Source organism: Chionomys nivalis, chromosome 20 (assembly GCF_950005125.1).
Source record: "Chionomys nivalis chromosome 20, mChiNiv1.1, whole genome shotgun sequence".
NCBI lineage: Eukaryota > Metazoa > Chordata > Mammalia > Rodentia > Cricetidae > Chionomys > Chionomys nivalis.
The window spans coordinates 18,470,352-18,487,178 of record NC_080105.1 but is presented as its reverse complement, the minus strand read 5'-3'; the positions used below and the strand labels follow the sequence as shown (position 1 = coordinate 18,487,178).

Below are 16,827 nucleotides of genomic sequence, written 5' to 3'. Positions count from 1 at the left end.
TATGTGGACTTCATCACCCACAGACAGTCAAACGAAGAAACAACCTGCTATGCTACTGTGCTTTGGGCTTTTTCTGTGCACAGTTCATGAAATGCTCAGGAAAGCATTGTTATTTCTATTCCACTATCAAAGCACAGGCTTTCAGTTTTTGCGAGTAACAGTCCTCCAATCCAAGGTGCTAAATAGTACTGTAGTTTGGATTAAGGTTTATCTTGTGCAAATTTCTCCGTGACTTTAAAAGATAGGCTCACACAGTGGTACCCTACTGCCTGGGGAGAGACTACTCTTCTTAGTTTTCTTTATTGCAGAAAAGGTCAAGAATCTGGTGGCCAGTTGAGATTTAGCTATGACTAAACAGTCATCTCTCCATATATATTCTCATGGGCACAAAGATATACACATGTGCACATACCATTTTGTATGTACTCTAGTACTATGGAGTCTCAGCTAATGAATCCTATCAACTTTCTAGATTTCAGAAATAGTTTTAATATTTTGCTTTGCGGTATCTCCTTAATGTAATTTTTAATGAGACCTTTCTACATGATTATATGTCTAAATTTAATTCATCCCTAAATCATGATAGTAAGTCAAAATTTTCTCTTTGGAACTTCTAAACATTGGACCCTCTCTGGCATCCTAGGAGCATCCCATTAAAGTCTCCTTGTTCCCCCAACAAGACAAAATGTTTACCAATAGCAATGGTGTCCCTGTCCCATGATGCTAAGCATATCTACTTATTTACCTCTGTTCTCATCGTGCAGTTACAGCCTTGAGCTACACTGCCACTCTGTTGTCCTCATGGAGGCCATTCACAATATTGCCTTCAGAGTAGGTTGTTAAGACAGAAGAGAGATTGTAGCATGTAGGTAGCTCCATGTTCCCAAGGTCCTCTGGAACCTCCCGTTCATCACCTGGTTTATTAGTTTAAACCTGGAGTCCCTGAAAATGTTGAACCATACCTTACACCACTTCTGCAAAGCTAGAAGCTTCTTTCCCCCCATCTCAAACGTGTTTAAATACAGCCTAGTTTCTGGGTATGTACTGTCTCAGAAATGGAGAAATTGTAAATATGGAATTCGCACATGGAGAGCTTAGATGCCAAGTTCCGGCTTCTGCAGATTGAGTGTGTAGTCTCCCAGCCTGCCGCTCTCTACTCACCTTTTTTACTTTCTACAGGAACAAGGTAGTTGTTTAACCCTGAAGGACGTGGAAGACTTCTGTAAACTCTATTGCCTCAGTGTGGTTTTTCAACTCCACCTACCTCTTTCCCAGAGAGCCTGTTCAAGATTCATCACTTCTGGTTGGATTGCGGACCTCAAGACTGTCTTTAAAATGGTAAATATACTTACTTTTCTTATACTTTTGTTTTAACTACTTGATACATTAAAAACCATGTTAACCTTTAAAACAGGTTTATAAGAGTGGTGTTAAATTTTGGAGTCTTCAAAGATTGGCTTGCTTAAATCAGTCCCTTGACTAGTTTTAACAATCATATTAAGTAATATGATTGTTAGTAATAACAACCATCATAACTTGCATACAAGCCAAAAAGGAACTTTTCAAAATTTTCTTTTTTAAAAATCTTATCAGTGTCAGGATTTGTGTCATTTTAACGAGGATGTTCCTGGTGACCATCACCTTCTGCGTTGAGAAAGAGCTGAAGAAATGGATGCAAGGCTTTATTATTTTTTCTCATTATAGATTATGGATACAGAGCTTTTGGAGACCTTAGGAAAACAAATAGCAAAAATGTATCCAGAGTCTTCTGTGCAAATCAGGCTAGACTCTGTCAGCAATCCAGTTTATTCTCTTCATTTTAAACGAACAGATATTTCTGTATTCATAACATGGAAAGTATCCATATACAATTTTTTCTTTTCACATTTTTCATATATATATATATATGTTAGCCATGCATACTTTCTTTTAGGGTCCTGGGATAAACAGTCAAGAAAAATGTCTTATGCCCAATGAAATTAGGAATGTGCTCTTCCGGCACGGAGATGGAGTGAGATGAACACCCTTCATCATTCCACCCTAGCTTTTTTTTTCTTTTCTAAGCCAGTACGTGCAGTAGGGTCAACCCCCAGTGCCATTGTTCTTGACTTCTCAGCAGTCCTCATTGTCCTCCTGAAACTGAGAAGCTTCTGTAAAGCAAAGGACACAGAAGATCTTCACCAACCCCGCAACTGAAAAAGGTCTGATCTCAAAAATATATGAAGAACTCAAGAAACTAGACTGTAAAAGGCTAATCAACCCAACTATAAAATGGGGCACTGAGCTGAACAGAGAATTCTCAACAGAAGAAGTTCAAATGGCCAAAAGACACTTAAGGTCATGCTCAACTTCCTTAGCAATCAGGGAAATGCAAATCAAGACAACTTTAAGATACCATCTTACACCTGTCAGAATGGCTAAAATCAAAAACACCAATGATAGCCTTTGCTGGAGAGGTTGTGGAGTAAGGGGTACACTCATCCATTGCTGGTGGGAATGCAAACTTGTGCAACCACTTTGGAAAGCAGTGTGGCGGTTTCTCAGGAAATTCGGGATCAACCCACCCTAGCTTTTTCAAACAGTTACTTCTTACAGAAAAGACACAGACTGAATGTTAACATTTATTGTGAAGGAAGAACTAGGGTACTTTTGAAATCAATAGTGAAAAAATCTCTTAAGAAGTTGTATGACCCAAGTCCTGAAGGATAAGTAGGTGTTAGCAGGATGGAGAGAATGGAAATCAGATTCGGTGAGAAGAAGCATTGTGTGTGATTGTCCTAAAAGATAGCATGGCCAAGGGACTAGAGTCCACTCATTATATCAAGGACAAAAAACTATAGGGTAAGTGACAAAGGTGATGTAGTGGATGAAAGACAAATCAGGGTAAGTCAGGGTAGATAAGTTCATCACAAGTTCACTGAGTTCCTACTAAATGGTTTTAAGTAGGCAAATGGCTCTTCTTCTTCTTCTTCCTCTTCCTCTTTCTCCTCCTCCTCCTCCTCCTTCTTCTTCTTTTTTTTTTTTTTAAAAAAAAACCCTGTTTTTGACTTGAAAATAGACCACACAGTGTAGATATGAAACTGGATTTGGGGAGATTAGGGGACTATTTAGCCACCTTCTTGTTGATGGTGTTAAAAACTAAGGAAGAGCTTTTGAGCGCTCTACACTATACTCTGAGTATACTTCTACAGTAGCATTCTGAGGAGTGACTTAAGTCTGCCTGGAGGCAGCACAGCTGCATGGCCAGTGTGCCTTTCTTACTCAATGAGGAATAGCATTTGCATAAATGCCCCTGTCTCAAAGTCCAGCATGGGAGATGAAAAGGAAATTCATGGAGTGTATTGATTTGACTGTGACTGAAGTGGTGATTAAGTTACAATAATTTTACTCAATAATGCTTGCATTACATTTACTATATTGGCATAATGTGACCTGGAGTTGGGAACTGTAGTTTAGGAATAGGGCACATGAGTGATGATTCAGTTGGTAAAGCACGTGCCTTGGATGTCTGGTCTCCAATGTAGAACCATGTGCGAAATCAAGTCAAGTGTGGTGATGTTTACTTGTAATTTATAAGATAGCTAAATGGAAAGATCACTTGTTGATCATGTAGCCTACTTGGTCAAGCTCTAGGCCATGAGAAACCCTGTCACATTTATAAAGTGGGATTTACCAGGGAAAGACTCCTGAAGTCATTCTGTGGCCTCTGCACACCGGCACACACCCACATCATGCTCATATCCTTACAAAAGAGTATCAGGACATATTGAATATCTACACTGGTGAACATTTATAGCTGCTGTAATGGAATTTTTGAAGAGTTCTGTGGTGTAGTAAATACTAGACATGGTAAAGGCGGTTCTATGTAGGTTCTACTGATTCTTGAGAGAAAATTCTTTATCCTAAACCTCATAGGAGGACATTCCTCTAGGTGTTTAGTTAGAGCCCAAGGGTAGCAGGCTCTGTGTGAAAGAAAGAAAGACTCCAATTCTCAATCCCATTTTTTATTTAAATGCTTTAATATGGGTCATTTAAGGTTAATATATTAAATCTATTGGTATCAGTAATAAAATAAACATTGCGGCACAAGTAATGTGCTTTGACTTTTATTATTAATTTATTTCTTAGTTATATCAAATTATTGTGTCACCTTTATGTAGCTCAAGTCTGGTCCATAAATGGGAGCTGGTGTGAATGCAGCAGGTGTGATACAGACTTGAATGGAAGCCTTCCTTGCATAACTCTTAGCAGTGAAGAATTTTTCACATTTTTTAATACACAAGGAAGAGCTTTCAGTTAGAAGATATATAAAAAAATCTTGAAATATTTGGCAATGTTCTAAGATGGCTTGGCAGGATGTACCTGATAATGTTAGCTGTTCAGAAACAGTAGGTTCATTTCTCCTCTTTATGTTGGGAAGCATTATGTTTTTTTTTTATTAATTTATTTAATTATTAAAGATTTCTGCCTCTTCCCCGCCACCACCTCCCATTCCCTCCCCCTCACCCAATCAAGTCTTCCTTCCTCCTCAGCCCAAAGAGCAAGCAGGTTTCTCTGCCCTGTGGGAGGTCCAAGGACCACCCACCTTCATCCAGGTCTATTAAGGTGAGCATCCAAACTACCTGGGCTCCCACAAAGCCATTACGTGCAATAGGATCAAGAACCCATTGCCATTGTTCTTCAGTTCTCAGTAGTCCTCATTGTCCATTATGTTCAGCGAGACCGGTTTTGTCCCATGCTTTTTCAGACCCCGGCCAGCTGGCCTTGGTGAGTTCCCGATAGAACATCCCCATTGCCTCAGTGTGTGGGTGTACCCCTCGCAGTCCTGAGTTCCTTGCTCGTGCTCACTCTCCTTCTGCTCCTCCTTTGGATCGTGAGACTTCAGTCCAGTGCTCCAATGTTGGTCTCTGTCTCTGTCTTCTTTCATCGCCTGATGAAGGTTAATATTCAGGGGGATGCTTATATGTTTTTCTTTGGGCTCACCTTCTTATTTAGCTTCTCTAGAATCACGAATTATAGTCTCAATGTCCTTTATTTATGGCTAGAAACCAAATATGAGTGAGTACATCCCATGTTCCTCTTTTTGGGTCTGGCTTACCTCACTCAGGATAGTGTTTTCAATTTCCGTCCATTTGTATGCAAAATTCAAGAAGTCATTGTTTTTTACTGCTGAGTAGTACTCTAATATGTATATATTCCATACTTTCTTCATCCATTCTTCCATTGAAGGACATCTAGGTTGTTTCCAGGTTCTGGCTATTACGAACAATGCTGCTATGAACATAGTTGAGCATATACTTTTGTTGTATGTTTGGGCATCTCTTGGGTATATTCCCAATAGTGGTATTGCTGGGTCGAGAGGTAGGTTGAACCCGACTTTCCTGAGAAACCGCCACACTGCTTTTAATGCTAAGGCAGAGAAAATGAAGAAACCTTACTTGGGAGCCTCTCACTTTAACTCTGTAACCATACCATTGAGGAAGACTCGTGTCTACTGTGACCAGATGTAAGTGCTGTTTGTGCAGACATTCTGTCTGTGTTATGATGGAACATCACTGTACAGCCTTAAGTTGATGGATTTTGTTTTTGTTTTTGAGACAAGATATAACTGTGTAACCCAGCTTGGTCAGAGACTGTGTAACACAGAATGACCTTAATCTTGCAGGCATCCTCTTGCCTTAACATCCCATGTGCTTGGGATTACATGCAGTTTAAATTCATTTTTGAGTCAGTTTTCGTTTTATATAATGCTTCAATTTTTAAGGAATTACATAATCCTTATTCAGCCTAAGTGTATTTACATACTAATGAGAATTAGGACAGACTTCTCATTTGCCTTTCATTTGGACTATAGATGCATATGGAGTCATTCTACATATTACTGTGGACATGTAAGCTGCCAACAACTTCTTTTTTGTTTTCCAGAAACAGTGGTGCGAGTATTTCATCCTAAGTAATGTGCACATGTTTGAATTTTGGAGTTTGGATTTACTTCACCTTTCTGATTTACGTGATGTGCCTTTGTTGAAGAATATTGCTTTTTACTATGAAAATGAAAACGCAGAAGGTATCAGCTTACCATATAATACATATCACTTTCCTTTAGCGAGAAAACGCAGAAGGTATAGATTACTATCTAATGCATATCACCTTCCTTTAGAGAGAAAGCTTATGAAAAATTTCAAGCTTCAAAACCTTTCTTTTTTATTTAAATTATTTATTTATTTATTTATTTATTATACAATATTCTTTCTGCATGTATGCCTGAAGGCCAGAAGAGGGCACCAGACCTCATTATAGATGGCTGCGAGCCACCATGTGGTTGCTGGGAATTGAACTCAGGACCTTTGGAAGAGCAGGCAGTGCTCTTAACCGCTGAGCCATCTCTCCAGCCCTTCAAAACCTTTCTTAACTGTCTATTGAATAAATAGTAATTATTTTCTAGTATTCTAGTCTTTGTTTATAATTTTTATTTGTGACAATAAAAATGAATATAACAATTCAAAAATAATTTTCAGTTTATTATTACTCAATAATTATTTTGTTAAAAGCGTGTTTTCATGTGTTTGACAATTCATAACAGTTTGTTTTCATGCATGACATGTAATGTTTATTTATGAAATCGCTCATGAATAGAAACATTTTACTTTATTAGATATTTAGAGATTTTAAGTTTTTCTAAGAGATAATCTCTATACTTTCTTTTGTAACTTATTTTTGGTCAGAATATTTTCCTTGTGTTTTTATAGTCAAAGAAAAGAAATACATTTTGAGAAAAATGTGCTTGAGTGAGTAGTATAGAAATGTCTTTGACATCAAGATTTTTGACCTGTCATATTTTAGGAATTGGAATAAATTAGCTACTTTGAAAATAATAGTACTTTGCTAATTTTTAATTTTAGCTTTATTCAGTGTTATTGGTTACAAAGCTATATATGGTATAATATTTTTATCATCTTAAAAATAATTAAATCTCCGCTGTTGGTTATATTAGATAAGACATTAATTTTACATATTAAGTTGCCAAGCAGAAAGACAAGATCAGTTTTAATATGTGCCTTACATTGTCTACAGCTGTGATCCTTTTCATTTAGATTCAGTGGGAAGCTCACTGAAAATTCCACTATTAGCCTCATATTTCAGAGTCTAGTGACTTAATGATGTTATGTGCTTTTAAGCATGTGTCAGTGCTTCTAAATTTTAATTAAATTTAATTAATTTTAATTTAATTTAGTGTAATTTTAATTGTGATCCAGGCCTGGATTTGAATATAGGAGATGCTATCAAGAAGGAATATATACATCTCTGGGACACAGTGTCAAAGTTGGTGGAAAACTTAGAAGTGGGAAATGCATTTCCTTTGAGAACAACAGAATGCCATTTTCTTAAAAAGACACCATCACCAGTCAAAGGTAACTGATTCCTAACTTAAATTGAGGAAGAAAAAAAATCTCTTTGAAACTCCAAGTAGAAATCATTTTCTAGCATCTGTGTGTTTGAATAGTTGTCATGTCCTTGTGGTGTTGTGCTTTGACTGATATTGAAAATTTGTATGTTGTTTGTAATTAATGTTATCACTTTAAAAGGTGAAACCATATGTGAATGAATTCTCTTTCTACCAATGTGACCTTTGTCAACTAAACTTTTCAATATGATATTACATCATGAGGACTCTTCTCCAAAATATAGAAAGGGGGAATTCTGTGAAATAACTGGGAAAGCTGAGACCCATCTACACCAGCATAGAGATTAGCGTGGTAACATATTCAGCATCTGTGTTGTATAATAACAAAATGAACAATAGACTTGTGTTGGGAAGAGTATGAGATGCTAAAGAATAAAAAGGAGCCAGCATCCATCTTAGAAATTCTTTGCCCAAATCAATCTATTTGCTTTCTCTGTGCTGCAGATGTGCAGAGTGTCTTTGGTGACAGGCACAGGAGAAGAGGCCATAGCCAGGAGGTGGTAGAACTGACAGTCCAGAAAACTCAGTTCCATAGGAGCAAACGTCACAGGTTAGCTCCTCCCAGACCTGCCTTTCAAGTAACAAAGAAGTCACACAGTTTCTGCAGCATAAAAATCACTCTTGAGAATTTGGAATTTAAATTGTTAGGCCACAAGGCCTCTCTAATCCAGTAAATGAAAGTGATAGGAAAGATCTGGTAAATTATTATGAGGAAGAAATCATAAACATTTTTATAGGATTATGTGTCAAAGATGGATGCTGATAGAATTCACGGAAGAGCTGAGGAATAACTAAGAACACAATTAGCTGTGTGTAGTCTGCTCATTTGTTCTTGGCTGCTTAGACCCAAAATAATCACACAGAAACTATATTATTTGCAATACTCTTTGGTCAATAGCTTAAGCGTATTTCTAGCTAACTCTTATATCCTAAACTAACCCATTTCCATTAATCTGTGTGTTTCCATGTCGCTGTGACTTACAGGGTAAAGTTAAGTCCAGCATCTGTCTCTGGCGGGCCTCCATGGCTTCTCTCTGACTCTGCCTACTCTCTCTCTACATATATATATATATATCTTCCAGCCTGGCTAGGTTCTTTAAGCAATTGGCTGAAATCAGCTTCTTCATTAACCAATAAAACCAGCTCATATATAGTCATATATAGAAGGACTTCTCTTAACATTTCCCCTTTTCTGTTTAAATAGAGAGAAATGATTTAATTTTAACATAGTAAAATTACATATAACAAGATAGGTATTAAGCAAGAATTATAGTTACAATATTTAAATCTACTTTATCATTTATCATAACTAAGGAAAATTACAACTATAGCTATCTATTCATCAACTCCATCAAAGACACAAGAAGGATATAATATTGGGTGCCAATCTGTTGTAAGAGGCTGATTGTTTATTTCACAGCTGCCCAAACTCCCAAAGTAATCACACAAAAACTATATTATTTAAATAGCTGCTTGGCCAATTACTTAAGTGTAATTCTTAGGTAGCTCTTATATCTTTGGTTAACCTATTTCTATTATGTTATATTACCATGAAGTTTGTGGCCTACAAGCAAGGTCTTTCCCCTCTGGCAGCTACATGGTGTATCCTGACTCTGCCTTCTTTCTCTCAGCATTCAGTTTAGTTTTCCCCATCTAGCTCAATTCTACCCTATCACTGGCCAAAATAGCTTCTTTATTAGCCAATGGTATTCACAGCGTACAGAGGAGAATCCCACATCAGTTGTGGACTTAGAACTGATAAATTCTGTTTTTATAATCATCACAATTATTATGTACTCTCTGGATATAATTTGAAAACATTTGAGAGAGATTAAATGTAAAATTATAAATGAGAAAAATAATAAAAACTGTAGAAATCAAGATACTGAATGGGGTTAAAAGCTGATTGCATATTAATATAGGGGAATTTGGGTTCCATAAGTAAATAGAAAAAGAGTCACACTTAAGGTTGGAGAAATCCTTCCCTCATATGTCGAGTGTCCTAGCGTTTGTGAAGTTATGCACTCAGTTTCCTGCACAAGAAAACAGAACAGGTGAAATATACCATTATGAGAAATGACAAAAGCTAGTCACAGAAAGAAAAATACAGTGTGATGCCATTATATGCACAGGCCCAACTAACACTATGCATATATGAATATCTATCTATCTGTCTGTCTATATTTCTATCCATCTGTCTATCTGTCTATCTATCTATCTATCTATCTATCTATCTATCTATCTATCTATCTATCTATCTATCTATCATCTGTCTGTCTATCTATCTTTCTACCTACACACACACACACACACGTATAAATGTTTCAAAATAAGTATATTAAAGTATGGCATATATCTTAAATAAATAAAAATTAAAATTCAGCACAGAAGATATTAAATGACATGGAGACTAAAAGCCAACCTTTGGTTCATTTGGAAACTTGGAAAGAAAGAAGGAATTGATGGGAATAGAATGTTGTTTAGAAAGTAATGACCTAACATTTACCTGCATTAATCAAGACAAATTTTATACATTTAGGATGTCAAATCAGGTAAGTTAGATGCAAAAACATTAAGCCAGAAGAATACACTCCCTTGACAAACAAAGGGAAACTGCAACATGTAAAAACTACAGAGCATCTCATAGAATTCATAATTAACTCTAAAGGAAGAATTAACTCTAAAGAATTAGTCAAGTGACAGATTTCTCAGTAATGATGAAATTCAGAATGTTCAGAATTATATGTAATTATTAAATTATATTAGGGTATGCATATTTGCAGAAAAACAAAAATGGTTTATTCATAATAATATATTTAATATTGTAATGAATTTCAGGAAAATGATTTTAGAGGAAGTATGAGAACTTAGTATACCTACATACTTACATAAGTGTGTGTATTCTTGTCATCTGTGACAATGGATCCCACTCAACAAAAGAAAACTGGTTCAAGGAGTTTATTGTACCAGTCAGAGAATGAATACTTACATACGTACATGTGTGTGTGTGTGTGTGTGTGTGTGTATTCTTGTGATCTTTGACAATGAATCCAACCTAACAAAAGAACACTGGTGCAAGGAGTTTACTGTAGCAGTCAGAGAGTGGTTCAAATTAGGTTAGCGCAGGAAATGAAGAGAACTCTGCAGAGCCTGTTTATGAGCAGGTTTCCACTTTGGGAGACATGAAGCCAACTGGGAACCTTAGAATGGGGTTCACACTATCTTGGAAACATCTCTTGCAAAAAACAAGAGAGTTGGGATATATGTTCTTCAGTTGATGTTATGACTTGACTGAGGGTCATTCTCCGTGATTCTGGTTTGATCTCTGTAGTTACAGGGAGAAAAATACTTAACCTAACTGTTGCAGAAGGTATCCTGGGCAAACACAGGGACAGAGAGCATCAGGAGAATTAGGAACAGTACGTTAAATAAAAATTATTCACTAGCCAATTATCACAGCTATAAGAAGTGTCTGTTCTATTTATCATCTGTCTATCTGTTTATCTGTCTTTCGGTCTGTCTCTGTCTGCCTGACATCTATCCATAACATACCTACATAATATCTAACTGTCATCTGTCTATCTGATCTATCACTTTTTCACCTATCTACCTGTTTTGCACAAGCTTGTATATAAAACTAAAGGAAGCTCAAAGGGAGTATTGTAATAACCTCAAAATCATGACATCTGGTTTTCCCTATTTTTTTTTTCAGGTTGTTTTGTTTTTTATTTTTTTTTCTTGCTGATTTTTTTTATTAATTAATTAATTTAATTATTAAAGATTTCTGCCTCTTCCCCGCCACCACCTCCCATTCCCTCCCCCTCCCCCAATCAAGTCTTCCTTCCTCCTCAGCCCAAAGAGTAAGCAGGTTTCTCTGCCCTGTGGGAGGTCCAAGGACCACCCACCTCCATCCAGGTCTATTAAGGTGAGCATCCAAAGAAGACTGGAAATAATCAAACTGAGGGCAGAAATCAACAAAATAGAAACACAGAAAACAGTCCAAAGAATCAATGAAACAAAAAGTTGGTTCTTGGAGAAAATCAACAAGATTGACAAACCCCTATCCAAACTAATTAAACGACAGAGAGAGAACACGCAAATAAATAAGATCAGAAATGAAAAGGGGGACATAACCACAGACACAGAGGAAATTCAGAGAATCATTAGATCTTACTACAAAAGCCTGTATGGTTTTCCCTATTTTAATTTATATTTGACAATATGTATGTGATCTCTCAGATTGTTATCTTTAGAATCTTTATCACTTATTAGACAAAAATAAAAGGATTAGACATTTGAACATAAGCACCGCAGAAATTATCTATCATCTATTATTTATCTTTCTATTATCTATCAATAATCTACCATCTTTATCACAATGTATTTATCTAGCCATATATATATATATCATCTCTCTAGCCATTGAGCCATCTACTTTTTTATCTATATACATATTTGCTTAGTTACTATTTATATATTTTCTATTATGTTCCAATAGTCTCAAAGTAGGAAATAACTTTATGAGCAGAATTGGAATTAAAATATAAATGAAGTGAATATGAAATTTTTAAATGTGAAATTTTGGGAAGCAATGTATTGTCTTCCTTTCTGATAATTTCACATTTAACTTTATCATATTTATTTTTGTTTACAGAAAGTTCCCATAAAAAGATGCCAAATTTGGGTTTTATTCCAATGTCATGTGTTTTGGTTGATGAATTTACTGGAGACATTTTGAAAGACTTGCCTTTCCTAAAGAGGTAAGGCCTCCATATGTATTAATAAGTACTTGATCGAGAGGGAGGGGGAACGGAGTGGGGGGAGGAGAAGAGGAGTGGGGATAGGGGGAGGGGAGTGGGGGGATGGGGCAAGATGTGGGAGGAGGGGGAGGGAAATGGGAAACGGGGAGGAGGCAGAAATTTTAATTAAAAAAGAATAAAATAAAATAAAAAAATAAGTACTTGTTTGGAATAGATAATAGTCATTTATTAATTATTCTTTGAGAAGGCTTTTTCTGAATAAACTGCAGAAATATGACACATTAAAGATAGTAAATTACATGCAATATATATTTGCAGCATTGCCCATTGCCCATCTTTATGACATCTGTGTGATTTTAATTGGAGAACAAAGCACTCTACTCCTATTTTTAATTTAATAGAACAAGGAATGTTTGAGAGTGTTGGAGACCTGAAGTGGTCCTAACTTGTGAAGCTTCTAAGAAAATACTTTTTTGCATTCAACTTCACATGTTGTATCCCAGGAAGAGGAGAAGAAACTATGGTTTTCAAAGTTATAAAATGTGTTGGATTTGGAGGCCTGGAATCTGATATATGCTTGTGTTTCTTTTTGTCTCCCAGTGATGACCCCATTGTTTCCTCGCTGGTTAAGCACAAGGAATTCGATGAGCTTGTGCACTGGCATTCCCACAGACCTCTCAGTGATGACTATGACAGGACAAAGGCCAATTTCAATGGTGAGCTTGCCGGTTCTGCTAAACTAGTTGAAATCTACATCACTCTGGCCTTTATTTCAAAGTATAAATCACATTGTGAACTCAGATCAAAAGTTTTGGCGAAGAACATTCCACAGGGCATTCAGGTAGACAACAGGAAGGATGTTAACAGAGATTTCTCTCTTTGCTTCCTGGTGGCTATTCATATGGAGGGTGGAGGTGGTTTAGGCAGAGGAGTGCATTTGTGATTTCTGTCTCCTGAGTTTGACACTGTGTTAAGGAAAGAAGTCTTGTAGTTTAAGAAATCCGGATATCATTTGAAGTGTAATTTATAGTGATGAAGCTCTCAGCTCAATGACTGTGTCCCAGGATGAGGGCTTTACTTTTTCCTATCCAGTAATACAAGGAACCAGAATATCTCAGATGGCTTTCTTTTTTATTTTCCCTACTGAAGCTCATTCACAGGGAACAAACAGGTAACACTTAGAGTCTGTCTCTAAAATAAAACAACCCCCCCCAAAAAGAAAAGAAACCTCAAAACACCTGGAAGGAAGGGTACTCTTTGACCCTTGCTTCTTAATGATAATCCAGATAGATTCTGGAGGAGGGTCACCATTACCTCAGTTGTGTACCCAGTGGTGTGCTCCCAGGGTTCCATCGGTAGTTGTACAATGGACAAACCCAGAGTCTTAATTAAAGTTAATGGGTCAGAAATCAAAACAAAAATGCATGAGTTTGGGGAAAAGATTTGTATGTAGATGGGAGAGATGACAGGTTAAATTGGATATAAAAGAGAATGGGTGTAAGTAATTAGAGTGTGCTATATCCATTATCAAAGAACACATTTAATCAATAGAATTACATAACATTCTTAGTATTTGCCTTTGGAAATAGACTTTGAAAAATTGTCTTGAAAGTGTTTAAGCTGCTGGGAGTTGTTGACTAGTGGCAGAATCCTTGACTTGTATGCATAAAATCCTAGGTTCAATTCCATAGGCAAATATATATATATATATATATATATATATATATATATATATTGAAAAATTGACACCTTTGTAGACATGCTGAAAGTTATTCTACAGATGAGATAGCCCAATTTAAGACAACTTAAAACATGTTCTTTGGGCAAACTGCTCAGACAAAATTACTGTTGTACACTAGAAAGAATAGCGCCTGTTTAGGGAGTGGTGTGGAGAGTTAGAGATGTTGCCGAGAAAGCCAAATCATTTTACACTTTAAGTTTTTTTCTTATTCAGAGCATACAAGAGACCCCGATTATCTTAGAAGTGTACAGAAATATCATGTTTTTCAACGATTTTATGGGAACTCATTAGAATCAGTCTCTTCTAAGGTCATCACAACTCAAGGTGCTAAGCCTAAAAATGATTACAGTAAATCCAGGAGCACAAAGACACGTGTAAGTTTCTGTAAATTTCATTATCATTTGAAGCTCTTGCTGCTATTCTCTTTTTAATGGATTTTATTGAGTTATAAATTATTTTTCTGCTCCCCTCCCTTCCAGTTCCCTCCTCTTCAATGTATGTATATTGAGGTCAGAAGAAAGCTTCGTGGAATCCTCTACTTGTATCTTTATAGGGCTTCTGGGGATTGAACTTGGGCTTTAGGCCTGTAAGGCCAGCACCCTTACTCACTGAACTATGTCATTGGCCCTGTAATTTGACCATGTAAAATAAAATAAATCAGGCTCATAAAACCACAGCAAATGTGGGTCGATAATATATTTAAAACATTTAAAAACATATCTTCAGGTAAAACAAATCATTTGTTTATATAATGATCCCTATCCACTCTTGGCTTTCATTCCCCTTTTCTGATTTACTCATTATATATTGTGAACTAAATGTCTTTGGCTTAGGGAATCCAAGCAACTAAGGTGCAAAGTTATCTCAAGGATCTCAATCTAGGGAGGAAGAATGGTGCACATATAAGTACAGACAGAGTAACCCTTGATGAGTAGTTGGATAATTGCTTGTCAGAAGAATGAGACGTTATACTTAGACATGATATTCAGAGAGAACCGCATGATAGTGACATCATGATCACGTAGGGAGTAGAAAGGTAACTTGATAGGAAAGGTAACAGAAATGCAGTCCGGAGAGAATAGCAGGTATCACTACATGGAAACATAAATGAATCTTTGCAAGGTCTCTTTGATGTTGTTACATTTACCCTTTAATATATAACACTACATAGAAATTTAGAAAATTATCTATGGCAAGTCTTTATATTCACTAAGTTGAATTATTATGTTTTCAATCAAGAGAGTCTTAATTAAAAACATATTTTACGACTACTTAAGTATGGGGTGATGGTCAAAATCATCTGAGCATACTTAAAATATTTCACTCATGAAATGTCAATGTGGAATAATTTTTTCTTGTCATGAGCTGTGTTTCTTTCCATTTGGGCAGGAGAGCAAGGCTGACATAATTGCTAGAGAGAATAAGAAGAGGTTGATTGCCAAGGAAGAACAAAGAGAAGAACAAAAATGGAATACCCTGTCATCTTCTATTGAGAAGGAGATGAAAAAGAATTTAAGCTCTGGAATGAAGAAACTGGAAGAGTTTTTGAAATCATGTAAAAGTAACTCAGTAAAAGTTCAAGCTGAAAAAGTTGGGTTAACAGCTTGCTTGACAGCATGGAAGGAGCACTGCCGAGCTGAAGGTGTGTGTAAAATTGGAGTTAGCTTTAAACTAACTGCTGACCAGACAAAGAGCATTGTTAGCAGAACCAATAACAGTGAGACAGAAAAAAAAAAACGCACCATTCACTTTTGAGTTTGGAATTATAAACATTTTCTTTCTGGATAAGTTGGTGTTTATTTATGCCTATTAACTTAGTTTACCCTTAGTTGTTGTGATAAAACACTTTGATAAAAGCAACTTAATAGATAAAGGGTTTATGCTGTCTAATAGTTTGAGGGTACAATTCATTGTTGGGGAAGGCATATCAAAAAAGCGGGAGTTTGAAGCAGCTGGGGACATCATATTCACAACAGGAAGGCAGAGAGTGATGGAAGAATGAATGCACGCTTAGCTCAGTATCTCATTCATGTAGCCTACAATTCCTGCAGGGGATGGTTGGTAGCACTTGTTTAATAGGTGAGAGTGTGCAGCAACTAAAAGAAAGGTGGAATCAAAACAGAAGTGAGAATGAAGATGTGAGCAGAGGGGAGAAACAGTGTGCGTGATGCTAGAGAAGTGGAGGGCTTGTCGGAGTCTGGGTCTGATCGCTGGAAGAGATGGATTGCACTGAGTGAACAGATTTGGCGCTTACATGCAGTAGCTCTCTCTGAACAATAGGGCTAAATGAATGTTGCTAAGATTATAATATTATATTTAAAATAATGCAATTCTTTTCTTTTAACAGAGGAAACATAGGCATATGAGACAGAGCAAAGCTTTATAATTCACCACAAAATTCTACAAATTTCAATTGAATATTTTAACTGTGAACTGTAATATTTTTATCTAGTTCTTTTTGTTCTCAAACATCCATTCATGCCAAGTAAGACAGTTGAGTGTTATTAGACATTGTGAGGATTGATAGAATAGATGATTGATCTTCCTTAATAAATATTTGTTATTTTGATAACTTTTATAACAATTTTATTATTTGCATTTTGTACCAAGGTGAAACCACAAAAGACTTTAGCATAGCTGTTGATATGATGAAGAGAATTCACTCCTTGTTGGACAAACACTCTGAGCTTCTGCAAGAAGCAGATTGGAAACTCATAGCCAGATGTCTTACGTATTTAGGGTTTGATGAACTAGCAAGTTCTTTGTATCCAACTCAGGTAACATAATGTAATAGCTTCACTTTATTTAGCTGTAATTGCCTATACATAAAGCACCCTTTCAAGTACAGCGATCTCCTTTAT

At 36.3% G+C, this 16,827-nt stretch overlaps 1 protein-coding gene across 1 annotated transcript in view; it reads left to right on the top strand.

The window, feature by feature from the left end:
• The window catches only part of LOC130863211 (probable ATP-dependent RNA helicase DDX60), a 94,514-nt gene that overhangs the window by 13,473 nt on the left and 64,214 nt on the right, over window positions 1–16,827 (top strand). Inside the window, exons 7-14 of the mRNA XM_057753102.1 lie at window positions 1,180–1,338; window positions 5,926–6,067; window positions 7,257–7,412; window positions 12,120–12,225; window positions 12,826–12,941; window positions 14,180–14,340; window positions 15,356–15,608; window positions 16,577–16,743. Of these exons, the coding sequence (XP_057609085.1) occupies window positions 1,180–1,338; window positions 5,926–6,067; window positions 7,257–7,412; window positions 12,120–12,225; window positions 12,826–12,941; window positions 14,180–14,340; window positions 15,356–15,608; window positions 16,577–16,743 (1,260 nt within the window). The remainder of the gene's footprint in view (window positions 1–1,179; window positions 1,339–5,925; window positions 6,068–7,256; window positions 7,413–12,119; window positions 12,226–12,825; window positions 12,942–14,179; window positions 14,341–15,355; window positions 15,609–16,576; window positions 16,744–16,827) is intronic.